The following is a 27,065-nucleotide window of genomic DNA, read 5'->3' as shown; positions in this document are numbered from 1 at the left end:
CCAAAGCCGCCACCAAGCGAGTAAGTATATGATCTATCACGGCAGACCCATTAACGGCCATGCTAACGGGAAATCCCGAATCCTAGCTCACCCGCGAGTACCAAAATATCCAAAAGAACCCACCTCCATACATTGTTGCACATCCGTCAGAGTCCAATATACTAGAGTACGTTTGCAACGCTCTTTTAATTCGCTTTTTTTTTTTTTTTTTTTTCCTTTTAACGGGGTGAACCCCTGGCCTGGTCCTCTCCAGATTGAGCTCGCCGGCTAACTCGATGAAACGCATAGATGGCACTACATACTTACAGGAGCACCCCAGACACCGTACGAAAATGGCCAGTACTGGGGTACACTAATATTCCCGCCTGAATATCCGTTTGCGCCTCCAGCAATAAGAATGCACACGCCAAGCGGGCGATTCATGCCATCCACACGATTGTGCCTGAGTATAAGTGACTTCCACCCAAAGTCCTTCAACCCGGCATGGGAGGTGTCGACGATCCTGATCGGACTGCTATCCTTTATGAACAGCGAGGAGATGACGACTGGGAGCGTGAGTGCCTCCGATGCCGAACGCAGGTTATTCGCCGCGAGGTCGAGATGGTGGAACTCTACCGGTGGCGGCTCTTATACAAAAGCCGTTCCTGGCGTCACGTCAACCATCAAGGGGATTGCGAACATCAAGGCCGGAGACGGAGGGAAGAAGTTTCGAGCCGAGTGGCCCGAGCTGGACCAGGAGAACTGGAAATGGATGAAGGACAACCGGGTTGATCCAGCGACGGGACAGATATTACCCGACCCTAATGAAGCCTTCTTAGCCGAGAACAGCAGCAGCGGCAACGGTAGCAACAACAGTGCCTGTTCACCTGAGACGAATGCTCTTCGACGCAGGCCTGGCGGTGGGAGTGCCACAGGGTTAGGGGTTGTTGTGGAGGGTGGACAGAGGGCGAGAGATGCCGGGGAGAGCTGGTTTCGAAGAAATAAAGTATGGATATGCATCGGCCTGGTGCTGGGGTATGCACTCTTATCACGACTGTTCGACGACCTCCGGGCCTGGTAGATCTCAACATCAGCCGCCCATCCGACAATCTCTCTCTCCACACACGCACACACGCACGCACACACACGACACGCACGCACACGCAACACATGCATTCCTTGGCTCCTGCCCAATCGACAGACCTCCTCCCTCCCTCCTTCAGCAGCCCATCGACACTATTCATAGCATTATTGTTGGGGGCCGGCCGGCTACATGTGCAGAAGAGGCTACGCCCGCATCCACACACTAATGCTATACGGAACGGAAAGACATGAAACAGACCCTGAAGCCTGATAAACTTCCTCTCTTGGCAGCAGGCTTCTGATAATTCTTGTTTTTTTTTTTTTCCCTTTCACGGCTACTTAAAAGCTGAGCAGACAGCAATAATGGGTATCAACACCTCCGATCCCTTATTTCCGTTGCCGAGAACTCTTACCCTCGATATTGTTTCCTAGACTCGTCGCCGATAGATAGAGAGACCCCCCGGGCGTTGTGGCGCCCCTTGGTCAAAGAGAAAAAAAAGAAGCTGTTTGAGGCCAGGGGCCCATCCCAGCTGCGCATCACGTCAATCCGTCCTTCCGCGGAGTGTATCCAGCTGTCCGTTATATACATATTAACCCAGCCAGGCCAGAGCCGCGTCTGGCTGGCCGCTCCCTGTCCCCTCGTTGAACAAACTAGTTAGAGCTGTCGGTGTTACTTGTTGCTGTTGTTAGCTGCAAGACATCGCCTTGGCCGTCCCATGTAACTAAGCACTTACTTCGATAACTAAATAGCTACTAAGTACTATGTATGTAACTTGTCCGAGCTAGTCAAGCCAGAGCTGCTGCCAGTGTCAACTCCCCTCGCCTCCTGTCTGCCTGCATCCATCCATCCACTCCATCCTCAGCCCGACTGGTAGATACTACATCCGAGAGATGCTACCTCATCAGCGCTGCCCAGTGGGTCTCGCACCAACCAGACGGGCCGGTCGAAGGCTAAAATAAAAAACGACGACGGCCCTCAGAAACGAAACCATTAATATTAGGTATTGACATATATTTATTATCTTACTTATACTTATTTATTTATATATATTAACTACTGCTATTTGCTATTACTTAACTCCCTGTTGCGTAAGTCCTCTCTCTCTCTCTGTCTCCCTGGAGCCAGAAACGAGCTTCGCAAGGTAAACCAACGGCCGGCCTGGAAAACTGGTTTATACGGGCGCTCAAAAGGCGAGTTTCTGCTTGCTGTGCGCCAGCCGCGACCTTTCGTCCCTTCTCTGGCCCCCTTTCTCTCGGTTTTTTTCCTTTCCTTTCTTTTCTTTTCTTCGGGGTCTTTGCTTTTGGATGACGGCCGGATAGGACGCTGGAACGGCGTGCTCGCACGCTACGTATATAAATAATATAAGTATTTCCATGATCTAGCGCGGTCCTGACAGTCGATCACTCATGTCGACCATCTAACCAAACCCTGCCAGCACCGCCAGCAAGGCACCGGAAAGCACGAGACAAAGAAAAGCGAAGGAAAAGAAACAAAAAGAAGGACGGGCAAAGGCGCTCTCGGCCTCCCTCTGAAGCGGGTTGCAGGATGGCTCCTCCGAAGAGTCCCATCATCGTTCCCACTGGCTTTGCTGCGTCGCCGAACTCCTCTTCGTCTTCCTCATCCGGCGGAGGTACGCCTCCCGCGGCTCGCCCAGGGCCGTCGCCAGGTACGTTTGTTAGCTAGCTGTTGGCTGTTGGCTGTGGCTCACTCCTGTTGTGTGCTCTCTCTCTCTCTCTCTCGCTCTCTCGCTTGTTCCTGGGAGCTGAGCTCGGCTATGGGTTGATGTTCATTCAAGCATGGCTTTCGTCGTAGCTGGGCCAGACTCATTATTTTCGTTTTGACGGAGAAGATAGTTAATACGAGTCTGGGGGAGGATGTCTTTTTATAGAATATCATTTGCTAACAAGGCATTCCAGAACAATCGCTGGCTTATGAGCGCCCGTCGTTCACCTTTATCGGGCAGGATGATGAGGCCGCCTTGAAAGGGAAAAAGGGTTCTGATACCCGCAAGATGATACGGTCTCACGTAATGCGAGATGTGCGTCGTCGAGAGAGAATCGCCGGTCTCAAGCGAGTCTCGAAGAAGGCGTCCAAGAAGCACGAAGTGGGAGCCGCCCTTGGTTCAACAGCTTCTGTCCAGCGCCAGACAGACGACCAGGAGGAGTCGGCAACAGGCGCTGTCGCAGACGTGAGGCCGCCGCCCTCATGGGTCGCGTTTAAGAGCAAGGACGAATCAAAGGTACTCTATATATTCAACAACCCTCTGACGACCGCTGTATACCAAACCCTAGATCCGATGGATACTATCAAGGGTTTTGAGGGAATAGGCAATGTCGTCGGCAACCTGGTACATTATAGTAAGTGACATGGCCTCCTCGTCGAGTATAGAACTGCGGTGAAGTGGAGCAACAAAAAGTCTTACCATCTGAATATAGTCAACCATTGCCTGATACCCATGACTTTCCCCATTGAAGCCAGAAAAGAAGAAGAGACAAAGAAGCGGCTAGCCATAATGAGGGTTGCGGCTCTTTCATCGTCTGCTTCTTTTTTTGCCCAGATGACCCTCAGCGCCGCGCACAAAGCGATCTTTGAACAGCATCATTCAATATCGCTGGCAGGCTCCGATAAAGATGAAGCTATGCTACTAGACCCTACATACTACGTTATGAAGGCCAAGTGTATAGCGGAGATGAACCGGAAACTGCAAGACCCAGACCCGATGAAAGCAGTCGATGACACCGCAATAGATATAGTGACAGGTCTTATATCTGCAACGGTATGGCAATACTCCCCTGGTTTTGTGACATCACTTGGTCTAACACCTCACCTCGCTATTAAATAGTTAACACTAGCTTTATTTGAAGAAGCCAGAGTTCACTGGCAGGGCATGAAGAAAATAGTTGACTACCGTGGTGGGATTCTAAACATGGCTGCGCAAGGCTCCCGTGGCATAGGGGCCGTTTTAACGTAAGTATATCCCGTCTTCTACGGGCTGTATAAAGAGCTGCTGCTAAGCTAACCAACCCACAGGTGTGATCTCAAAGCCGCATACACTTTATTAAGCCGCCCAATATTCCCCTTGGCCTGGGAGCCTCGACCCCTTCCGCCTAAAATTAGGGAGAGAATCGAACCTCCGCCAAACTCCCAACTACGTCACCTTAACAAAACATTATGCGCTAATAAACACCTCAGCCCCAAGTTAATCTCCCTCATGCAAGAAATCCGCCATGTTTTTTTCTTTGAAATCTTCAACCGTACAGATGCCTCGGGACTTTCAGACATAGAATATGAAATGTTCCTCATGAAGGCCCACGAGATGGAATACGAACTTTTAGACTACCCTTACCGCGCACCGGAGGCCCAAGGTGTCGCGGACAAGGATATATTAAAGGACAACCCAATAGAATCCGTTGCTCGGCTTACTGCCTTATCCTACTTCAACTCCTGCTTCGTTGTCTCCCCGCCTGAGTTTGGAACCGGAAGGGCAATGACAAAACACCTGAAAGACGCCCTTGCTAAATGTGTTGTGAAGCCACTATCCGAACACTCGAATGAAGATCGCTCCTTGCTAGCCTGGGCGGCTTTCATCAGCATTTCTGGCGCGTGGGACCGGACGCTACGGAAATGGCTGGTGGAATTACTGCACGATATCATTGTTTTACAGCACTGGCGGAGTTGGGAAGAAGTTGAGTCTGTGATGCACGGATATCTTTATGCTGGTCAGCTACATGGCCATATTTGGAGGAAAATATGGCTCGAGGCTCAGTCTTTCAGCTCCATCTGCGAGATCGTTGGATAAATGTCCTGCGGCCCTGACTACTGTAATTTTTTTTTTTAATTTTTTTTTTTTTGATTTATTATTGTTTTATTCCGGAACTTCTACACCGCCTGGCGTTCAAGTATATACCACCTAGAGCTTTGTTTTATCTTCACTCAGCTATTATGAGCTTTTGATTGATTTTCTCGGAGTCACTCATTTATGCCTTGCTTGCAAAGTTTATAGACGACTTAAAACGGGCTTTAAATTGTATTATAGATACTATATCTATCTAATACAAGCTTTGAACTTACCTACTCTAGTATATTAAGTACTGGATACTTGTTTTTGGTAATTTTTTACATTATTAGGCCAAAAATATCTATAACTAATATAAATAAGAGTTACTTGGCTTTCTTATAGAGGTAGATTTTCTAACTGCTAAGCTGCTATCTTTACTAATTCATAAAAAATTTGTCGCATTTTACTATAATTTTAGCCAACCTTGAGAGATCTAGGTGCACACGGCCGCCGGCGCTATTGGTAGATAGACCTCAAGTATTCTCCCATCTCTATCCAAATTGGTAAATTCACAGTGATTAGTTTCAACAACAATGATGGGATATCCCTTTCTGCCTGAATAATTCATGTGTAACATGTTAGGTAGTTCTGGTTGATAGCTATTAACTAAATCTCAATATTTCAGATTTGCAGTACATACACACGAGCTTACCACAGTAAGTACTTATACTTCCAATGTTTCTCTATCACCCTATCCTTTAGGAGTTCCGGCCGTCTCTTATATGAAGGTCGCTAGTGGGCGAGCGGAGCAGATGAGATAACTAATGTGGTGAATACCATTTATCCTTGGTAAGTATCTCGCGAACAAGGATCACACGCAGGTCTGGCAATGCATATCCCCAGATAGTTAATTGGGCGGATTCTGGCTAATAGACGCACTAGAAGGAAACGGCGGACTTCTGCCTATATATAGGATGGGCCTTAAGGTCGGCGACCTCCATCTTGAGATCACAGGTCTCCATTCGAGACTGACCAAGAGACGTTATCCGTGGCTTGGTGGGTATCGGTCAGGTATAAGAGTACTCCGTAGAAGCTCAGGGAGTGGCTTTCGTAATGGCCTCCTCTCTACCATGAGGGCCAATGAGTTGATTTCGGCATGCTGTATTGCTGCATCGCCAAGTGGATGCATGGATGCTCTTCGCTGCAAGGCAGCCTAAAGCAAGTGATCGTCTTGCATTGTCCAATTACTTGCCAATAAAATAGCTAGACATAATGGAGGGGTATCGTGGTCTCTATAGGCTCATCACATGAGGGGCCGAAAGTAAAGAATATTATATTGTCTGGGTCATCCTCATAAAATGCAGTCAGCGAAAGGAATATTTTTTGAGGTTGTTTGGAGAAATGCCGAAGAAGCGCCCCCAGCCACCTACGCCTCCCGATCTGCCAACGCCTCCTACAAACTCAAGGAAAAAGGCATATTATCCAGCCGGGGATGCAGTGTATTATTGCCGCCAGGGAGGTATGGTTTACGTATCAATAATATACGGAGTACGGTTTAGCTGATTTAGCAGTAGAAAGCGAATGGCACACCGGTATAATTGATAATGAGACGTCTAGCACTCAACTACACGTAGTATGTTTTACCTCGAAGCTTAGATTATTATGGAATTAACGAAAATGGCAGGTTAGAGATGATGCCACCGGGCAGGTCGAAAACATCAATGCCGAATACATTCGAGAAAAGATATAACACGATAAGCTCCTATTCCAGACCTTCCACTTGCTCTAGGGACCTTAAAACCCACTTCCAAAGTCTGTCATCTGCTACAAATATGCTCCCGCTGCGTCGTATACCTTTATTATCGTTCTTGCGGTACCGAGATGTCCATTCGGAAACTAGTGTCAATTTCCTCGATACTGTCAGCCCAACCATGTCCCTCTGAAAGTAGGCTGCCTCACGACGCATTACGCGGTCTATAGATTCATCGTCTTGTTTCATTTCATCGTGCTTTTTTATGTAGCTATCCGATCGCTGTTGTGATTGAAAAAAAGTCGAGAAATCCAGATTATTTTGGTCACTTAACCGCCAGATCTCTTTGAACTGAGAGTAGTCTCCCGAGGAATCAAAGCTCACTAGCCGATAGAATAACCAAAGGAATCTGCGACTCGGAAAGGCTCGTAGCCTGGAAGATATTATATCTCCTGTAGATATCGATCTACTTAGTCCATCTTCAAAAGCAGCAATTAAAGGGGCCTCCAATTCGTCCCGGGATTGCGGAAGACCAGGCGCCATGAGAAGGACCGACAAAGGGACGGATGAGCAGAATGCCCAGTCAATGATGCACGTAATTGTGCAATCGTCATCCACGAATATATTGTTCACATTGAGATCAGGATGATGCAAGGTAAATTCAAGGTTGGTATCCCGGGGGCCTGCCGCTGCTCCTTTCATCGTCCATTTTGATGCTATTGCACGTAAAAAATTTCCGACTACTATGTAGTCAGTGCGATTATCAGAGCCATCGATTTTGGAACCAAGAGTAACAAAATTATTCCACTGCTCGCATGCTCTGCGATATTCGCGATCATTGTTATATCTCTTGCGGGTCGGCAGGGGCGCGAAGAAGCAGTGGTGGTGAAGCTGGAGACACTCGGCATGCTGCAAAAATCCTAATACCAGGGCGTCAACGTATTCGTTCTCACAGGAGAATGGCCCCCGGGGTAATTCATCCAAGCTATCTCTGTCAAAGTCCACCAGTCCCCGTGATAAACAGCTCCCTACCCGAAAATGGCCATCTTCTTCCTCAAAAAGTGAGCCGATCTTTTCAAATCTGAGCTGAGAAAGCTGCCACGTTATGGAACCCAGTTGAGATAAGACCTTTGCCTTTTCTTTTAACGATAGGGCCGATTTTTGTGACCCCCGTGGTTTCCACTTTGTGCTGAGAGGGGAGCCTTTGGCTTTACTCATTAAAATATAAGGTACTCCAACACTATTGTCTTTCGAGCAGCTTTTTGGTGATCAGCGGAATACCAGGAAAACTTCCAGATCGATCATACCTATACGCGTAAACTTCTGGGACGGGTATGGCTGAATTTGACTTGATATATTTTAATGTAGCTGCTTCACTCGCTACTAATTTTTGGATCGTTTCTGGCGACTGGATAGTGCCATCATATCGTGGAGATCGAAACACCCATTCGACTCCATCGTCAAATACCACGAACACTGCCCAGTACAAGCTGCCGCCTACTGGTACTTGAGTAACATCGCAACAGCAGCATCTCCCAACCCGTAAAGAACTTGCGAGCTGGCAGAGTGCATCAACATTAAAATTTGCATGGCGAAAGATGTTGAGAGGCATACTGTGATTTTTGGGTCGCGAGACGTGCTGGAACAATTGAGATATGACGTGTTGACGGGACGTGGAAGCTATGAAAATATATCTATCATCCGATGGAAACCAACCTTAAATGCTTGGCAGCCAGATTCTACTTAAACCTTATTGATATGTAGATCGATTAGTATCACGTGATTGCCTTATCAAACTTTTTTTATTTGCGACGAGAAAAAAAGATGCTGGACTGCGACCTTATTGAACTATTCATCATCTTCATCTTCATCAAGGACTTATCCATAATTGAATCGTTATAGTTCCTGTGAATTAAACCCATCCAGGGAATAACAATGGGCTGGTTCTGGGCATCGGCAACACCGGCTGTGAAGCAGCCTGAAATTCCTACTCCGTCACCTAGTGATGCGACCCCCGTAAGCAACCTCCCTTCTGTCTCTCAATTTGAATGAGGAATAACCTGACATATATATACCAGTCTCGATGTCCCGTACAGCATGGCCAGCCCATGAATACCAATGCCACGCCTATACCAGAAGGATCATGTCCAGTTCGAGCCAAGGATTCACCATTCTACGTTCCTCCATCAACCTCCGCGAAACCGCAAAATGCAACACCTTCGGCCCCTGAGCCTGAACAAAAGTCCGAACTTTCAATGTTGAATCCACTCAATTACATGTTCGCCGACATATCTCAATCTCGAGCACCGAATCAAACAGTCGAATTGTCCGTGGATCGAGAGCCATCGTCCATTCCACGTGGTGACAGCTCCGGCGCAAAATGGGAATATCCTTCTCCCCAGCAAATGTACAATGCCATGCTTCGGAAAGGGTACACGGACACGCCACAGGATGCAGTCGAGTCTATGGTGTCAGTACATAACTTCCTGAACGAAGGCGCATGGCAGGAAATCGTTGATTGGGAGCGTACCTTCTCTAAGGGTCTAGTTCAAGGCTGGCAAAAATGCAGACGTGGATCGGAAAATCTAGCCATGGACCTGGAGCGGGAGAGAATGAGATCCGGTGCTGGCGGTGAGACCGATGATGAGCCACGTCTAGCTAGATTCATGGGTCGACCACAGGATCTGACTCCCAAGGCTCAGTTTTTCCAGTTGCTGGGTAGAGTGTACCCTTCTAAATTCGGGTAAGCATACCGTCATATATATAGTGAAGGCTCTTTCTATGACTGCCTGGCTAACGGGTTATTCCAGTACTGCTCCCCCGTTCGACAGACATGATTGGTATGTTCTGCGCAAAACTCCACAAGGAGATAAGGAGATCCGATATGTGATTGACTATTACTCCGGCCCGCCCGAACCTACGGGAGAGCCCGTGTTCTTCCTGGACATTCGCCCGGCTGTCGATACCCCTACAGCAGCGGCCGAACGGCTGCTGAAATGGGGAGGAGACATCTGGTGGCGTGCCAGCGGCGGAGCGGCCAGAGAGAATCAATAGATGTAAGATATAATAATATGTGGGCGAGAGCTGAACGATGCTGTGTATGATTAAACTTATTTAGATATCTTGATATTGGCATGGGGCTGGGACGGTGTTTGGATTGGTTGTTTAATGCATCAACGGCATGTATGTTTGCTTTGGATATAGCTAATTGCCATGGGGGCTTTTCTTTGCATGTATCTCAACTCTGTGGGTTACTATTCTTCTTAATCCCAGCGCTTATTCATATATTTAGTTTAAGCATTCCCTGGTCAGATATGTAGAAATATAGAATCATAATAATATTGTTATACACCGCTAGCCTTACAGCTCTATCCGTATCTTTATTCTACATGTTTGATTCACGTAGATACCCTGTCTTTGGAATTACTTTTCAGGTTAAAGTCATCCAGAGTATCACAGATTCAAGTCAAGCTAAGTCCTGGGTTCGTTGCCAGTGTTGACCTAGTCGAAGTAACAAAGGCCTTGTTACCCCTTTAGAGACAGCAAGCTCCTTGTGTCCAATGGGGATCTTGAGTCCCTAGGCGCAAGTCACTGCTCTCTAAACTTGAAATAGATAATGATATATTTGAGTCTCACATCAGTATCCGCGAGGGCAGGCCGGAGAAACCACCTGGGGATACTCATCCTGTAGACGAGGCATTAAAGTACCATTTCCCCTGATTGGATTTGCGCCGGGAACAAAAGGAAATATTGTATTGAATATTCTTGCAGATACCAAATGAGACGTAGAAACACTGGTCTGTAAAGGGTGAAATGCATGTAGTAGTATAACGAAGACAAATGAAATGCGGCCCACCCTGTGTGCCTAAAAAGAACTTGGTATCATGTCGAATGATTGATAGCTACTATCAAAATGTTATCATTTTCCCTTTCAGGAACATATCGTTCACGCCCTTCTGAACAGTCTCAAATCTCACGACTGAACAGGATTCACTCTCCAGATGATGAAATAATGCAGCAAGTGTCACAAACTCCTTGCCGCACTGGCTTCGGTGGTTGGGACAACGATAGACCTTCTGTTTGTGTACGGGAGAGTTGAGATGCTGGTTCAGACCATGACGGGATTTGAAACAAGATGGGCAAAGATAACATTGCCAGGACGAGCCATTGAAGGCTTGATCGGTGGCAGAATAATTAGAGTTGTCTTCTGGATGCCATTCGAGCTGCTTGAGGGTAACGCGCCCATACGGATCACATTCACGGACCTTTCGGAGAATGATTTCCCGGTTCATGTACGGTGCGTTTGGGCAAGCAGCTCGTTCAAGATGATGTGTGAGGCCACTGGCGGTCGCGTACCCGGTTTTGCAAAAGGGGCACTTGATACCTTTGCCTACATGGACCCTCGATCTGAGGTGCTGCGGCCATGGGAAATTGATATCAGATCTTTACACCTCACTGATTGTACAGGAAAGTAGAAAATAAGCCTCACCATGTTTAGATTATTCTTGTTCTCAAATTTCCTCTCACAGGCCTTACAATAGTATTTATAGTGCCCGGCATCCTTCATGTGCTTCTGGACGGCTGCCTCCGACGTATATCTGTTTGTGCAGGTGTCGCATTCGTAAGGGTAGTAGTCTTGTTCCCAATGGCCGACGGCATCCATGTGTTGGTTCGCCGCAGGTTGAGTACGGAACGTCTTGTGGCAGACCTCACAGTCAAAGGTTGGCGCCCTGTGGTTTGTAGCATCCATGTGTTGGTTACAGGCACGCGAGGTAGCGAAACGACGCGTACACGTATCGCATTCAAAGGAGTCATCGTCGCTACTGGAGTCAGACATTGCCAAGTGGGCGTAGAAGTGGCCAGGTAGCCACTCTAGATGGGGGCAGATTCACAAAGTACTTGGATCAGACGGTCTTTGGTCTTCGAGATAACCAGTAGTGGTTCAAGCCTTTGCAGCGTTGGATCTGAAGAGCCCCTGAGCAGATCAAACTCTGGCGGGCGAATGAAAACGCATCACCTGACGACGCTAGTAGGTTCCATAACTAAATGGAGTCAACCAAAGTTGGTTGTTAGTCGAAGCTTGCGGTGTTTTGGAGAAGTAAGGGCGTGCGGAGGCCAGGACACAAGCCCCAACAACCGCCATCGCGCGGCCGCTGATCAGTCATTCCCTACAGGTGTGTATAGACGATATACAGCATCGAGGCCTCTGGTAGTATTCTGCCAAGTGAGAGGCCGCCGTGTCAGCTGGGAAGCGAACTGGCCATGGCTATCAAGGTTACCATGCATCACATGTACCACCTGGGAGGCACGCGAGCATCCAGGATGCGGCGAACTTGCAGCAGCGGACAGGCGCAGGCGGCAGGAAGCTTGTAAGTATAAAAAGCTCGCCTCTGCTGTGACCTCCGGCTTCTTTCACTTCGCCGTTTGCCCATAGCATAGATAAGCGCATTCTTTCCCTATAACAGCACATCACCGAGTCCATGGTGGCGCTTTCTTCGTTTTCTGTGATTGTAGCCTGTTGCACCTCGAGGGCCAGGGTTGGATGTGACCCCTTTGCTCCTCCGGTGATAACAAGCAGTCACCTCGGGGCCTAATATCTATCCTTAACCGCGTGCACGTTTGAGCTTACACTCGTTTGCCAGTCCGTACTTCTCTTGCGTTTGTCTAGGCAAAGTTATATTGCACCGTGGCAATATACATAGCAGTCACTCGTTGTTCCTGTACAAGGCCGCCTCCACCTGGGTTTTTATTTATTTATTTATTTATTTTTTAATTAATTCTTTGTTGAGAGAGAATGGCAGAGCAGATCACCGGGGCCCCGAGGCTCGCCCGTCATCGCGTTCGCTTAATCCCGTCCCAGATTGACAAAGAATCGATCGCCAGTCAGCCAAAGGCTCGAGACAGCCCGCTAAAGCGACTAAGGAGGGATCTACAGACTTGTCTTCAGCTGCTTCCGAAGCTTCCAAATATCTTCCGGCCCTTGCATGCTCCCAGACCGACGGACGAACTATACCTCGGAAAACGGAGCATACTAAACCTGGTTGGCTTAGTGCTCGTTTCTTTACTCGAAGCAATTCTCCTGCTTATCTCCTGCCTGTCAATATTGCTGTTGCCAGGAGCAATTAGCTGTGGCCTATGTCTGGTAAATCTCCGAATAGCGGGTTGGGCCTGCGCCCCTTTCCACGGGCCAGCCATTTTCCACACCGAGCCGGGTCCATATAACGCTCGGTATTCTACGGAGGAGCGTTGGATATTTATCAATGGGGTCGTAGTAACGTAAGGCTCACTTCCCGCTCCACCTGTTCCCTGTTAATTGTTACCCCCACTTAATAACAAACTTCAACTTTTTGGGTATATGTAGTTCCTATGGGCTGGAACAGAATTGCAGGCAGCTGGCCGAGATATTCCGGCGTCCTATCACGGGTATCCAAAATCGCACCTTCGGTCTTGTTGGGGACTTGATTGAATGTATCATCCAGCGGACATTCTCGTATAATACTTACGACGTTCGAGTTGCATACGACTACCTCAAAAAGGTACTAGTCGACCCAGGAGTCCAGAAGGTCGTCCTGATATGCCATTCCCAGGGCGCGATCGTCGCGTCGTTGGCGCTGGACATGTTGTTTGCGGACCTGCCGGCGAAGCAGATGGCCAAACTTGAAATCTATACCTTTGGGTCAGCCGCAGACCATTTCAATAATCCCTTGAACGACACTGGGACCGGAGGAGTGATCAGGCACATCGAACACTATGTCAATAAGAATGACCCCGTTCCTCAGTGGGGGGTTCTACGTAGTATAAGTAACCCCAAGAACAAGTATGCTGGACGGGTGTTCATCTGCGGGGATGGCCACGGGCACTTGTTTAACCAGCACTATTTGTCGCAGATGTTTCCCCTGGGAGCAGAAATATCACCTAGCAGGGCATGCTTCGTCAACCACACTGTTTCGGTCGACAAAAGGGTCTCGGAGGCTCGCCACCGATTTGTCTGCCAGGAGGCTAACAAGTTGACTCCCAACGAGGACGGCCCTTCGAGCCCAAGTGGGACCGCAGCCAGGGGAGCGATTGGCTTTTTAACGGGGATGCTAGTCAGGGAAGTGAGCAGGCTGAGCCAGTATATGGCAGGGAGGGAGCCAGATGCTGACCATCCACCAGAAATGCGAGACAGTGAAAGGTTGGCCACCCCATCCAGATAACTAGCAACTCTAGCTCGAGTTCATCAGTGCCAGAGCCATTGAACCGGGTCCTTCCTGTGGGATATGGTTGGCTGCCTCAACAAAGGGGCCACTTAGAAACAACTGATCGTGTTTCCCCTCGAGCTTGAGTCCATTTTTTCCTTGTTTTTTTGCCGGCTAGAATCCAAGTGCCACATGGTGATCCTTTTTATTTATTTTTTCTCTTATTTTTCTCGGTGTCACCATCTCGCTCCAACCTCGGAAGGCCCCCATCCCCATACCCCTGTACATAGACTTATAATATCAGCCCCTTTCTTTATAATAAACAAAATGGCAAATACTCAAGTTTTCGCTTGCCGTCCAGCCTGGTTGCAAAAATAAACACTCGGACTATCGTATCGCCGGAGGTTTATCCGGAGCTTTGGCCAATCAGTATGCTAATTCTCCGGAAGACCCACTTATTAGTCATCGCCCGCGCTATCAAAAGGGATGTACCTTATATTAGGGTTGATAATAGTAGCGCTCTTGTAGCGCTTGGGATGGGTAGTGTTGGCGGGCGGCATGGAGTATCGAGCGCATCTGTTGCCGAGGGGATCTTTTCTGGCAGCTGCTGACGCGGAACGGTCCCTTGTTTTGAAGTTTGAGAACTCCGTAGGTAAGCTGATATAAGTAGGATTACCTCCGCTAAGCCGGTGCCTGGGGGTTGTAACCTGTCATATCCTGACGGTTACTATCCACTGGAGCAAAAAGATTCCTGAGCTAGTCGCTTATGCAACCGACCCGTAATCGGTACCTGGTTCCGCGACCCCAGGACTGACTATTGGCCCGGCCGCTGCGGAAAACTGGGCCCGCGGTCAACGGGATGTGTCTTTGCGATCCGTCGTCATCGTAAACACCGCACACGACACTTGATTTAACGCAGATGGAAATGGGGACGCAGAACGTGGAAGCCGCCTCTACCTCCTGTCCGTTTCTGAGGACAAAATTAAACTCCAAACCCGCATCGCACTTGGCATGAGGGAGTGAGAAAAAGAGTCGTCTGTCTGCCCAAAAGGATTCCGTACCCCTTAGGTTTCCATTCCCCTTTTTCCTTGCTTTCAGTTTTCAGTTCCCTGAGCTACCTGCAAGGATAGTGAAGCAAGGTCGGGCAGCCCAAGCATGCGCAAACTCGCATCTCATAGCCCTCGTCTTGTCTCCTGCTAGCAGGGACCAAAGTAAAATCTTTGAGGGCGGCTCGTTATCGTAAGGAACCATTGGCCTGGCCTTCTTCTGGTCCGTAAAAAAAAAAAAAAAAAAGAGCCAAAAAAGCAAAGACAAAAAGAGCCTTCCTCAATTCCCGCGAGCCAACGTCGATGTGACAGAAATGCATGGCTATGTTTATGTGCCTTTTAGTTAAACTCGCTGCGCAGCCCACTCTCGATCCCAAGGCATCCCTTCCAAGGTTTCCTTCCCTCCACCCCCCCATGTAATCTGTGATGGAACGAACCGAGCCTTGGAGCGTTGGAGCGGGATTGGGAGACTTATATTTAGGGCAGCCCATTCCGCAGTTGTCCCTGCGCAGGGCCCTTTCTTTTCTTCTCCCACCTTCAGGCTGCACATAGCTCCTCTTGCTCCCTTGGACTCATCATGTAACCCCTAGGCCTCGCGGGCATGCCACTGCATCCTACATATCACAATACAAGAGGCCGGTCAGCGGAGGAACGGATGACACAACCATTCGCTTGAACACAGACCTAGCAGACCTTCTTTCAATTTCTCTCCCTCTCTCTCTCTCTCTCTTGTCCCCCTGTTCTGTCTCTCCTGTCCTTTTTTAACTCTTCAGCCGGCATCTTCTCCCACTCCTTTGTCCATCTTTTGTTGTTTGTTTGTCATTAATTATTTTTCTTTGGTCTACTTCTATGCTGCTTATGGCGCGGGAAACTCGCCGTGCCCCGAACAGTCTATGCCGTGCGCCGAGCGCTGCCGCACCACTTTTGACCCCTTTCCGTGGCACTAGCGCGACACCAACGACGTTCCTCCTTCTGCAGAAGAAAGTCCTGTCCGCACCACAAAAACGGCCTTTTCAACCGCCAGACGTTCACAAACCGTATCATCGCGGGAGGCTGAAGGCGACGAATCCCACACATACATCCCTCTCGTCCCGGTCCTGACGCCTGAATACTCCGCAGACCTCGAGGCTTCGTTTCCGGCGCGCCCAGAGCCGCTGTACATTCGCAAAACTTCGACTCCTCTCCCTCAGGGCCGCATCCACTGCCATCGTCAGCAGTCTCACGACCAGCCGTCTCCTTTGCTCCCCTTATTCAAATACGCCAGAAGATCCCCTTCTTCGAGTCTCTGGAACCCGGTTAATTACATTCCACGCTCCGCCGCTCGCTCGTCTCGACAGCAACGTACAGCTCTCACAGGCGATACTCAGCCAAAAAGGGACGCAGATCCGCTACTTACCCTCCCTGAGCGTCGGAGAATTCTTTCCCAGAGGTCCAGTGTAGCGAGTATACCTCTTAAGACAGACGTCGACGAACCTGACGCTGTTAATCGTACCAGCATCGGACTCCCTCGCAGGCATAAACGTGCAGATACTTGGGGAGGAATTGAAATGGTCAACTATTCAGGAGCTTCTGCAGGACAGAACAATCACTTAAGGCCACCAGAGCGTCCCTATGCAGTCAGAAATGGCAACCTCTTCTCGATGAATGGCAGTCCAGCTGCACAACAGCACCCGGACGACCCTCCAGAAACACCTCGACACGTCAACTCTCACCTGTCTATTAGACCGCAGACATTCATTGCCGTGCCCCCTGTAAATGCCAATAACGCCTCAACAAACCCTCAATCGCCTAGCGGGCCCCCTAATGGTGACGCCACAGAAGAACTGAGCTGGGGACCAGCACATCCATGCTTTCCGCACATGAACACCCATGTCTCCCTAAATTCAGAGGATTACGTTCATACACGAGTAATCCGGATACGGCGGGACTGGATGGTCAAAGGAGACCTTGCGCCTACCTTTTCTAACTTATACCCAGAGATTCTTGACCCATTGTTGGGCGAACAGGAGTTCCGAACCATCATCACCAAGATAAATCAGGAGCTCATCAATGCGTTTGATCCATATGCTGCGCGTAACTGGTTTGATGGGATAATGGGGTTCCTCACTGGCTGGGTATGGGATGATCTAGGTGCCAGTCGCATCAAATCTCGAATCAAGGGCCTTGAAGCATGGATTGATAAGTGGAACCGTGAAGTTGGTGCTGCTGAAGGTGTCAAGATATGGGGACCCCGACGGACCGGATTCCTCTCCCTAGACATACAGATTCCAGACCCCAAAATTGGTATTGTGGAAAGCGATGGTGGCTCCGATCTAGGGACGAGAACTAGACCCAGCACTGCAAACACACGGCTACATGAACGACCGCAGCATGTGTGACACAGAATGAAGCTCGACTGACCACAATTACCGCTCTCCCTCCGCACTCTCTTTTATCTTACCCAACTACCGTTCTGATGATGCCTCATCTCGTATTTCCTTTTATGTTGATAGACCTACCGTGTGTCTCGCTGCATCTTTTCTATTTCGTATGACTTTTTGCCCTGAGTGCTGGTATCACTGCCTCCTGGAACTGGGATCTTACCGCCGTACCTCCCGAGCCAGTGTTACTCTCGATATTCTATGTCTCCGTGGGAGGTATATCTATCTAATCCCTATTTTTATGTCTCCTTATCCATTCCCTTCTTACATATACCCTCCAGATTACCTGTCATATATTTGGTTACCCGCATGTCTGTTACATCACATTTCCACCCCCCTTTTGTATGTCGTTACTGTTCACCTAGGATAATATGCCGTCATGGATCATGGCTAATCAAGTAGTGCTGCTTCAAATAACTTCTGGTCAAACTGTACCCCTTCTAACTATGCCGAGCGTAATTTTGTATGGAAATACCGGTAAATACGATTATCCGGTACAAGCGTTCCAAATGGATCCAATGAGATCGGGCTCTGACGGGAGCTCCAGGAACCCAAAGCGTAGCAACTTGCAACAACAGGAACCGCGGACACACTCCCGAGACTCATTTCTGCTCCTTCTTGTGATTCATTCTCTGTCAGGATGCTGTCCGGGATCCTCATCTTCAACCAGAAGGGCGAAAATCTTATATTTCGCTCTTTTCGCAACGACTGTCGACCACGACTCGCAGACATCTTCCGCATCCAGGTGATATCGAATGCGCAGGTCCGATCTCCCATATTGACGCTCGGCTCAACGACGTTCAGCCATGTCAAACATGAGAATATATATCTGGTCGCAGTTACGAAGAGCAACGCGAATGCCGCGCTCGTGTTTGAATTCTTGTACAAATTAATAATGCTGGGGAAGGGGTACTTTGGCAAGTTTGACGAGGAAGCAGTCAAGAATAATTTTGTGTTGATTTATGAATTGCTGGACGGTAAGCTATGTGCCTGGCATGGTATACTTGGACTGAAATGTACAAAAATACTAACTCCGGCCTTGTGTTTAGAAATCCTCGACTTTGGATACCCGCAGAACACCGAGACGGATACGCTGAAGATGTATATAACTACCGAAGGAGTGAAGTCTTCCATCGTTAACTCGGCCACCGATTCGAGTCGTATTACCATGCAAGCAACCGGCGCATTATCGTGGCGACGATCAGATATTAAGTACCGAAAGAACGAGGCTTTTGTCGACGTGATTGAGGATGTTAACCTTTTAATGTCTGCCACCGGAACCGTGCTACGGGCGGACGTGAATGGACACATAGTCATGCGAACATATCTCAGCGGAACGCCAGAATGCAAGTTTGGCCTTAATGATCGGCTCTTGCTAGATAACGATGATGCCAATGGTGTGCCCGGGAAACCAAGGACAACGCGGGCTGCGGCGGGCAGCGTTACCCTTGAAGACTGCCAGTTTCATCAATGCGTTAAGCTAGGCCAGTTTGATGCTGACCGAATCATCTCTTTCATCCCACCCGATGGCGAATTTGAGCTGATGAGATACCGGGCAACTGAAAACGTGAACCTGCCTTTTAAGGTCCATCCTATTGTCCGTGAAGTAGGTACCACAAAAGTCGAATACAGCATTGCTATAAAGGCAAACTATGGCCCAAAATTATTTGCTACCAATGTCGTTGTCCGGATACCTACCCCACTTAACACAGCTAAGATCACGGAGCGGACAACCCAGGGAAGGGCCAAGTATGAACCGGAACATAACAATATCGTCTGGAAAATAGCGAGGTTTTCCGGTCAGAGTGAATTTGTCCTTACGGCCGAAGCTACCTTGACCTCCATGACCCAGCAAAAGACCTGGAGCCGGCCGCCTCTCAGCCTTGCCTTCAGCTTGCTTATGTTCACGAGCAGTGGGTTGTTGGTGCGCTATCTGAAGGTATTTGAAAAGGGGAACTACAGCAGCGTGAAATGGGTGCGATATATGACACGTGCTGGAAGTTATGAAATACGGTAAGTCCTCCTTTCCTTCTGTTACTGCATATATACTATGCGTATCATCCAAGGATAAAAAGACCTTTTATTAACACCCGGTTTCCTCTGTAGATTTTGATACCATGGCCCGGATAGTCTCATTCCCGATACCTCACTTTCCAACTGCTGTCTATAAACTTCAACTTTACTTTACTTTTATTCTTGGCTATAAGTATATGCTTCTCTTGTCAACTTCGCTTCTTTTAACTACATAGGCGGTTTGTTTATGCATGGGGGTATCGGAGTCTCGGCTCGGCTTGTGCAAACAATGTAATAATGATCTGCATTTCCAACCCATCCTTCTCTTTTCTTCAAGTTTTCATAGATTTACGTAAAGCCACTTCGAGGACAATTGTAAATACGGTTACGAAGTCTCCCCTTGCATAAACCATCCATCATCCCTGACCTGGTTTGAGGCAAAATCGATCGCCATCGTTCTCAGGGGCGACGCCAGGAGTCGGTTATCAATTGGGAAGCTGTGTGTCGGTTATCATTCTGCTTTTCTCAACCCAGACATCAATAAGGCGTTGTGGCAGAGTGGTCTAATGCGATTGACTAGAACTTCTCTGAAGCAGATAATCAATTCCCTTCGGGGGCGACGGTTCGAATCCGTCCGACGTCGGCCTTATCTTTTTTGTATTTTTAGTTCCTAACTATATTTGATTCATCTTACTCCGTATCGATTTATTCTTTTTTATTTTTCTACTTTTCCCTCTAGACACAAGATTAAAAAGGTTGTTGTTGCTGTTATAGATGGATTCCCGATTTTCATATCCCACAAGTGGTACTTTAAGCAGCTATCAACGACCAAAATGTTCCTCTACTCTTTCAACTAGATCTGCTTTCTTACCAGAAATTGGCAGAGAATGTGAAATTAGGAAGTCCTTCAGTACGGCAACGGTGAGCTATATTAAATACCGAGTTAGAGGCTTGATAATTCGACACTTATTGGGCGAGGGATGGGCTTTACCTTGTTCAGTGTGCCCTTTTCATAGTAAGCCTTGATATCCTCGGGTTCTTCGGTTTTCGCCCTCTTAGATGCTGGCTCCTCCTTAACTCCCTTTGCACTTGGAGCTGGTCTTTTAACGAGAGTTGAGGTCGCTGGTTGACTTTTCTCTAGAGCCCGGTACTGAGTCTCAAGCTCTTCACCCCATTCAATGACCAAGTCTCCAGTTCGCTGCGTATCCTTAGCCTCATGTTATTCCAGGAAATGTTGTGGTACAGGTACTGAATGTCGTTTACCTTGTCAATGGCTTTATATTTCGGTTTAGTCTTGTCTTCTGGCTCCTCTGGTAAATCTTCATCCAGTGCTAAAGCCTGTAGGATCTTATAATGCCATTGAAGCGCTGGTAAAGGTTGGGTTAGTTTTAGTCATAAACAATCAGAGTACACTGCACATACATGGATTTGGATATCTCTGTGGGTCATATTGCGCGTTTTGAAGCTGAAGCTGCCGGATAATAGGTCTCATCTTATTGATTAATGAGTCAGGGGCGGTAATATGGTTTGTCTCCGGGTTTTGTCTGATGTCGTCTGCAAAAGGGAGAGGAAGAATCCACATTCCAGGAGGGATAGTTTGTTCACCATTCTCATCGAGCTTTTCTTCTCCAGCAATCATTGCGGCCATCACAGGGGCTGCGTTTCGTCGAGGCACAAACCATACCAGGGCCATCTTTTTTTGCTTCAGTAGTGTCTGATGCAATGCTGAGAATGTACGTGTTGAGCCTACATACCCTTCCTCCGAGGGATAAAGGAAGGTAGGGTGTTTCATGGATGCCCAGATAGGTAGCGAGGAAAGGGGCTTGAAACCGAGAATCCGAATAGTGGGCTCACCGAAGTTCCTGATCTCTGCTTGCTCCTCCTGAGTAAATGAGACCTGTTCACCTCCAAACTTATATGCTTTGCGGATCTCCCATTTTTCCACTTCACGGGCACTGTCATCTGCAAGCTGAGTAGTCATTCCTTTGGCAATTTGGGGCTGTTCGCCAGCCAGCCAAATGTAACAGCTTCGAGCAGGTTCTTGTCGCTTAAATATCAAATACCCAGTGACGGAGATTTTGAGGCCGGGCCCGATCTCTAAGGGAACATTTGAAAATAGCGCTCTTCGAGGGACAGACTTGGAATTGATTGATGAAATGAGAGAGTTCAAAAGCGTGATGCCATCTCCCCCCGAAGTTGAAGTCTTGGTTGCAGCTTGTGGAAATGCAGGAGCTTCCGGGTCAGTTGGGGAGGCCTTATAGATGATGTCCTATTGAAAGGGTTAAAGATGATATAAAATGGCATGTAACATTTAGGTAATCCTCACTGCATAGAATTTTGAACGGTCAAACTCTTCACCTGGTCTGGAAATTGGGAATAATTCTATAATCACTCCAAGGTCATACAAATCTTTCGCCCTAACGGTAGCTGCAGACCTGAGCGCCTTTTCATTTTGATGTGGATTATCGTTGTCCGTAATGATGAAGAGCCGCCGAGAAGAGAAGTTAGCTGCTTTTGAGGTAAAGATCTGGTTAGCACAGAACAGCACATTTGCCATTGTGACAGGTTCCTCAGAGGGAATCAATATCTCTGCGGCGCTGTCTTCGTCCTCAGCCAAGGCTCGCAAGTCCTTCACGTCAGAGGCGGCTGGAACATCTAGGTCCGTGTACAAGTAGCAATGGGGGTATGGGAGTGTGCCTCTGCCCTCCTCATCTTCGTCATAAAATTTCGAGTCCTTTGTCCCATATAGTAAGACGCCCATCATGTCCTGAGGGTTAGATATAATTCTCTGCTGCATGATATGGTATGCACTCTTCAACGCAGCGGTAATTGGTGCATCCTTATCCGCCTTCTTAGACTTAGAGTCAGGTGGAGGAGTTAGCATTGACTCGCTAACTTCAATAGCAAAGAGGACTGCATCTTTGCTGGATTTGTAGTCCTAGATATATAGTTAACAGGCGATAGTTCGTTCTACTTGTTCGGGGACGACGTCATACAGTGTCATCAATATCGTCGTCCTCCTCCTCCACATCATCCTCATCGCGCACCCAGTTAGAAGCCATGACAGAAGCAGGTAGTCGGGATATCTGAGGATGAAAAAGTGAGCACTGTCGAGTTAAGAGCTGCTGCCTGTTTGTCTATCCAGGCGTTTCGCTGATGTAACTCAGAAGTAGTCGCGGCGGATAAGTCACGGGACGCGTCTGCCTAATTAGCCGACAAGACGCGCTAAAACACCAGATCATGTGATGTATCGTAATAACACGCCCTCTGATTGGTTCATTCGGGAGCCTCGGGAACTAATTTTTGGGCAAAGCTCTGGCAAGGCCAAAAGAGGAAAGACGCTGAACATTCCTTCGACTTGCTCGCAAGCCACCGTTAAAGCGAGGTTCCTTTTTCTCTCTCCCTCTCACTTATAGAACCTCTGGATTCTCGCATTATCACTAATTAATTATCATAATGGCGATTCCAAGGACATTGTCGAAGATTCCTCGCGGAGGACTGGGGAGTGTATCCGCATGCCTACGAGCTCCAGTTGGCTCATACAATGGAAGCTCGCGCACGATGGCGACTGTGGTACCACCAGTTACCCAGGATTCAACAGGGTCAAAAGGCCCTACTGCAATGGTTTTTCTAAATATGGGTGGGCCTTCCACTACAGATGAGGTCGGGGATTTCTTGAGCAGGCTATTTGTAAGTTCCATGAGCTGGTGCATTATTCTCATTCCATCACCGCAGCCCTAACAAGTCCTAGGCAGATGGTGACTTGATACCGCTTGGAAGGTTACAGTCTTACCTTGGCCCTCTTATTTCACGACGTCGAACTCCGAAGATCCAGAAACAATACGCCGATATTGGGGGCGGCTCTCCAATTCGGAAGTGGTCAGAGTACCAGTGCTCTGAAATGTGCAAAATACTTGACAAGATATCGCCAGAGACGGCACCACATAAGCCGTACGTGGCATTTAGATATGCTGCACCATTGACAGAGGAGATGTACACACAGCTGCTCAATGATGGGTTCGGAAAAGGCAAAGGTGGACGGGCTGTTGCATTCACACAGTATCCTCAGTACTCCTGTTCGACTACGGGCAGTTCTCTCAATGACCTCTGGAGATGGAAAAACAAACTAGAGGGAAGACGCGGCGCTGAAGGGTCGGAAGATGTCAGCGGGAATATTCAATGGAGTGTTATTGACAGGTGGCCTACACATCCAGGGTTGATCGAGGCGTTCGCGCAAAATATCGAAGCACAACTAGTCACGTACCCTGAGGATAAGCGTGACAATGTTGTCCTTCTTTTCTCAGCTCATAGTCTACCGATGACCGTTGTCAACAGAGGTGAGCAACCTACTATTTTGTGTGCATAAGCCGGCACCGGTCTAACTGTTTCATTTCCAGGTGACCCATATCCTGCTGAGGTAGCCGCAACAGTATATGCCGTTATGCAAAGATTAAAGTTCTCTAACCCTTACCGACTATGCTGGCAATCTCAAGTCGGACCCCAAGCCTGGCTCGGGGCCCAGACCAGTGATACGGTTCAGAACTATGTCAGTCGCGGGCAGACTGATCTGCTGCTGATCCCAATCGCATTTACCAGTGACCACATAGAGACTCTCTACGAACTAGACAAGGAGGTTATTCATGAAGCAAATAATCCGGGTGTTAAACGAGTGGAGAGCCTCAACGGGAATCCCGTCTTCATTCAAGGATTAGCAGACCTGGCAGCAGAGCATCTCCGAAGCGGCGCAAAGTGTACGCACCAGATGATGCTCCGATGCCAAAACTGCACGAGTGAAAGGTGCCTAGAGCAGAAGAAGTTCTTCGCTGGCCCAGAGGGCCGCGATCTCGTACGATGATAAATCACGATAAATCACAGCCACGCCATCTGTATATTACTATTTTCTATTCTACGGTTGTCATCTGGTTAGCCATTTATAAAATCAACAAGAGAGAGCACTTAATAAGAGATGCACCCCGGTAATTTGATGTTGCTTTTTTGAACTGGGGCAGCTCCAGCATCGGTGAAAATCCCCATGACGCAACTTGCCCACCAGCCCGGCAAACCGCAACTCCAACTATCCGCCCAAAGCGGGGATTATATCCCACAGCTTCTCACAACTGCAGCAGAGCGAAAAAGGCGCCGTATTCCAGGCCTACGAGCTAGGCATTCGCTTCCCAGCAATATCGCCTAAAACGATGACTAATTCCCTTTTCGGACATTTTTTCGAGCGGGACCGGACGAAACAATTCAATGGAAGAACAATGGAGGATCAATCATGCCGGTGGCCCAAGGATACTTACAGCTGAAGTTCCAGGTTCCGGCCAGAATTCCAACTGTTTCTCCGTCATTATGCAGCTACTTCTTTCTTCGATATACGCCGGTTAGCCTCTCCTTCGTCGTCAGCAGAATTATGTGTTGTTGAACGAGTTTTCGATTGTGAACTTGTCCATGCACTGCACATCCGCTCTCCATTGCACCCATTCTCGGCTTCATGGCCATCTCCAAACCAGTCAGTTCCAGCATTGAACTTGGGCTGGAAGAGTCCATGAGCGACAATATGACGGCAGGCAGACGGACTCCCTTTGAATTTGCGTCAGAGCCGCACTTGGGAACAGATATATCGGATGAGAGAACAACACTGCTGGCCCATGGGCTAGATGAAACCGAGGTCGAGGATTTCTCTTCTTTGCCTTGGTGGAAAAGGCCTTCTGTGAGTGCTGCTTGCAGCATGAAATTCGCTCGTTTATGGCCTTTGTATGCTGACTACGAATTCACTAGGTGTTATGGCTGCTGCCTCCGCTTCTTCCGTTTACCCTTGCGTTTGGAGGAGTTGCCGTACCAAAGATCAATCTCATGCTCACATTGATATGCCGGGAATATTTCTCTGATCGTGCGGCAAAGGACAATACTTTTACTTATACTCCCGTGATATTCGGTGTTGAAAATCCTCAATGTCGGATACCAGAGGTACATGCGCTGGTCTCTCGGTTCCAGCTTGTCATGAACCTCATTGCTGGCATTCTCTCTGCGGTAGTAAGCCCAAAGTTAGGTGAGCTATCTGATGGTTATGGGAGGACAAAGATCATTGGATTATGTACTTTGGGCACATTCCTGGGAGAAGTCATCACTGCACTTGTCGCTACATTCCCTGATACTCTGCCGGTAAATCTTTTCCTTCTAGGGTCATTTTTTGACGGAATGTTTGGCTCCATCACGGCAGCTGTGGCATTGACGCAGTCATATGCAGCAGACTGTACACCTGCTAATAAACGGAATGTTTCCTTTGGGTATTTCCATGGTGTCCTCTTTATCGGAATTGCACTTGGCCCGCTTACTGCCAGTTACCTCATCAAAGCGACAGGAGATGTCCGAGTCGTATTTTATGCTGTCATGGCTTGTCAGGTCATAATGCCGATATTCATTTCCTTCATAGCCCCGGAATCTTTGACGAAGGAACGACAGAAACGTAATCGGGAGAAGAGGAATATAAAACCGCTGGACATCAATAAGCTTCGCCTGCAGGACTTCAACCCTCTCCACTTGTTGAAGCCATTGGCTGTCCTTCTTCCCGTCGCTGACAAGACTGTCTCGAAAACTGGTGCTGGAAAGACACGAGTGAAGCTAGTTCAACGAAATTTGATAATTCTAGCCGCAATAGACACGGCTTTGTTTGGTGTTTCAATGGGTACTATGAACACCCTCATTTTATATGTTGAATACGTGTTTGGCTGGGGGAACATTGAGTCTAGCTTGTTTGTCTCTATCACAAGCACCGTCAGGGTCCTCGTCTTGTTAGGCGTCTTACCTCTCCTTACCCGATGGATCCGAAATCGTCGAAATAATACCCTTAGCGAGGCTCAGACAAACTGTGGCTCTGATAAGCTGGATATTGGAATTATCAGAGTATCTATCCTCTTCGAATTCTTGGGTTATGCCGGGTTTTGTCTTGTCAAGACTGGTCCGCTCATGGTGCTCTGCGGTGTTCTCAATGCTATGAGCGCAATGGCCTCCCCGACGATCAACTCGACTTTGACTAAACACTTACCGTCAGATAGGACGGGCCAGCTTTTGGGTGCCGTGGGGTTACTCCATGCTTTGGCCCGAGTTATAGCACCGACTGTGTTAGGTTTTGTTTACAGCTGGACTGTTGGGAAGTTAACGCAAACGGTTTGGATACTCCTGGCGAGTTTACTATTCCTCAGTTTTATTTCGTGTTGGTTTCTCTTACCACATAGTAAGTTCAGTCCTAGTCGTCTTCTATAAACTTGACTAACAATTTCCCAGTCTATATTCCCGGATCTTCGGTTGAACATTCTTCGAACTCAGATAATACAGAACAACCCTCTGAACATCTCGAAGAAAGCATGTAACGGACCGAGTTGTGCATATATAATTGACATTGTATCTACATCATTTATTTCTCGGCTTACTTCACGTCTTTATTCGGGGTTTTCATAGAATTTAAGAAGGGGTTGCACAGATTTCAATTCTAGTTGCACTGTTATACTTCACATACATCATCGCAGCTGGTAGAGCTGCATTTACTATCCATAATTGCATAATAATAGCTAGCAACAACTGAAGCTTCTGTTACCAAATCCTAACGCAGAGTTATATTACGTAATCAGATACCAAACCCCCAGAAGCAGAAAAAGTGAACTTCGACAACTTCGCTTTCAACCCAGCAACAACTACCACCAACACAATTGAATCCGCCAGTCGTCCGTCAACTAAACAGCTCTGATGGAAAGGGGACATTTTTGAATACTCATTTTCGATCGGGGCCATTCGGATGGTCCCATACACACCTATCCCTC

General features: G+C 48.1%; 10 protein-coding genes and 1 pseudogene across 11 annotated transcripts; 9 read left to right on the top strand and 2 right to left on the bottom strand.

Annotated features, from left to right (window-relative positions):
- Window positions 1–397: 397 nt before the first annotated feature.
- Window positions 398–1,060, top strand: ARB_06104 (uncharacterized protein; the record flags this gene model as incomplete). The annotated part of the gene is made up of 1 exon (XM_003015746.1): window positions 398–1,060. The coding sequence occupies one exon, from the start codon at window positions 398–400 to the stop codon at window positions 1,058–1,060; it is 663 nt and encodes a 220-aa protein (XP_003015792.1).
- Window positions 1,061–3,092: 2,032 nt separating this feature from the next.
- ARB_06103 (uncharacterized protein) lies at window positions 3,093–4,862 on the top strand (the record flags this gene model as incomplete). Its single annotated transcript, XM_003015745.1, has 4 exons — window positions 3,093–3,420; window positions 3,499–3,839; window positions 3,906–4,030; window positions 4,181–4,862. 4 exons carry the CDS (start codon window positions 3,093–3,095, stop codon window positions 4,860–4,862), a joined length of 1,476 nt encoding a protein of 491 aa, XP_003015791.1.
- Window positions 4,863–6,603: 1,741 nt separating this feature from the next.
- On the bottom strand, window positions 6,604–7,809 carry ARB_06102 (uncharacterized protein; the record flags this gene model as incomplete). The annotated part of the gene is made up of 1 exon (XM_003015744.1): window positions 6,604–7,809. The coding sequence occupies one exon, from the start codon at window positions 7,807–7,809 to the stop codon at window positions 6,604–6,606; it is 1,206 nt and encodes a 401-aa protein (XP_003015790.1).
- An 830-nt stretch (window positions 7,810–8,639) lies between these two features.
- Window positions 8,640–9,645, top strand: ARB_06101 (uncharacterized protein; the record flags this gene model as incomplete). Its single annotated transcript, XM_003015743.1, has 2 exons — window positions 8,640–9,334; window positions 9,402–9,645. 2 exons carry the CDS (start codon window positions 8,640–8,642, stop codon window positions 9,643–9,645), a joined length of 939 nt encoding a protein of 312 aa, XP_003015789.1.
- A 3,563-nt stretch (window positions 9,646–13,208) lies between these two features.
- Window positions 13,209–13,787, top strand: ARB_06100 (uncharacterized protein; the record flags this gene model as incomplete). Its single annotated transcript, XM_003015742.1, has 1 exon — window positions 13,209–13,787. One exon carries the CDS (start codon window positions 13,209–13,211, stop codon window positions 13,785–13,787), a length of 579 nt encoding a protein of 192 aa, XP_003015788.1.
- A 2,575-nt stretch (window positions 13,788–16,362) lies between these two features.
- On the top strand, window positions 16,363–17,193 carry ARB_06099 (uncharacterized protein; the record flags this gene model as incomplete). The annotated part of the gene is made up of 1 exon (XM_003015741.1): window positions 16,363–17,193. One exon carries the CDS (start codon window positions 16,363–16,365, stop codon window positions 17,191–17,193), a length of 831 nt encoding a protein of 276 aa, XP_003015787.1.
- Window positions 17,194–17,875: 682 nt separating this feature from the next.
- On the top strand, window positions 17,876–19,252 carry ARB_06098 (uncharacterized protein; the record flags this gene model as incomplete). The annotated part of the gene is made up of 1 exon (XM_003015740.1): window positions 17,876–19,252. One exon carries the CDS (start codon window positions 17,876–17,878, stop codon window positions 19,250–19,252), a length of 1,377 nt encoding a protein of 458 aa, XP_003015786.1.
- Window positions 19,253–19,792: 540 nt separating this feature from the next.
- ARB_06097 lies at window positions 19,793–19,891 on the top strand (annotated as a pseudogene). The gene has a single exon. The product of its transcript is annotated as a tRNA-OTHER (tRNA).
- A 300-nt stretch (window positions 19,892–20,191) lies between these two features.
- On the bottom strand, window positions 20,192–22,310 carry ARB_06096 (uncharacterized protein; the record flags this gene model as incomplete). Its single annotated transcript, XM_003015739.1, has 5 exons — window positions 20,192–20,446; window positions 20,512–20,615; window positions 20,671–21,517; window positions 21,575–22,186; window positions 22,245–22,310. The coding sequence occupies 5 exons, from the start codon at window positions 22,308–22,310 to the stop codon at window positions 20,192–20,194; spliced, it is 1,884 nt and encodes a 627-aa protein (XP_003015785.1).
- A 499-nt stretch (window positions 22,311–22,809) lies between these two features.
- Window positions 22,810–24,103, top strand: ARB_06095 (uncharacterized protein; the record flags this gene model as incomplete). Its single annotated transcript, XM_003015738.1, has 3 exons — window positions 22,810–22,938; window positions 23,000–23,585; window positions 23,646–24,103. 3 exons carry the CDS (start codon window positions 22,810–22,812, stop codon window positions 24,101–24,103), a joined length of 1,173 nt encoding a protein of 390 aa, XP_003015784.1.
- A 636-nt stretch (window positions 24,104–24,739) lies between these two features.
- On the top strand, window positions 24,740–26,618 carry ARB_06094 (tetracycline-efflux transporter, putative; the record flags this gene model as incomplete). Its single annotated transcript, XM_003015737.1, has 3 exons — window positions 24,740–24,958; window positions 25,027–26,482; window positions 26,584–26,618. The coding sequence occupies 3 exons, from the start codon at window positions 24,740–24,742 to the stop codon at window positions 26,616–26,618; spliced, it is 1,710 nt and encodes a 569-aa protein (XP_003015783.1).
- Between the last annotated feature and the right edge of the window lie 447 nt (window positions 26,619–27,065).

The sequence above is a fragment of the Trichophyton benhamiae genome (genome assembly GCF_000151125.1).
Source record: "Trichophyton benhamiae CBS 112371 chromosome Unknown Abenha-G-c-322p01.r1, whole genome shotgun sequence".
Lineage (NCBI taxonomy): Eukaryota > Fungi > Ascomycota > Eurotiomycetes > Onygenales > Arthrodermataceae > Trichophyton > Trichophyton benhamiae.
This window is presented reverse-complemented; position numbering and strand designations above follow the sequence as displayed.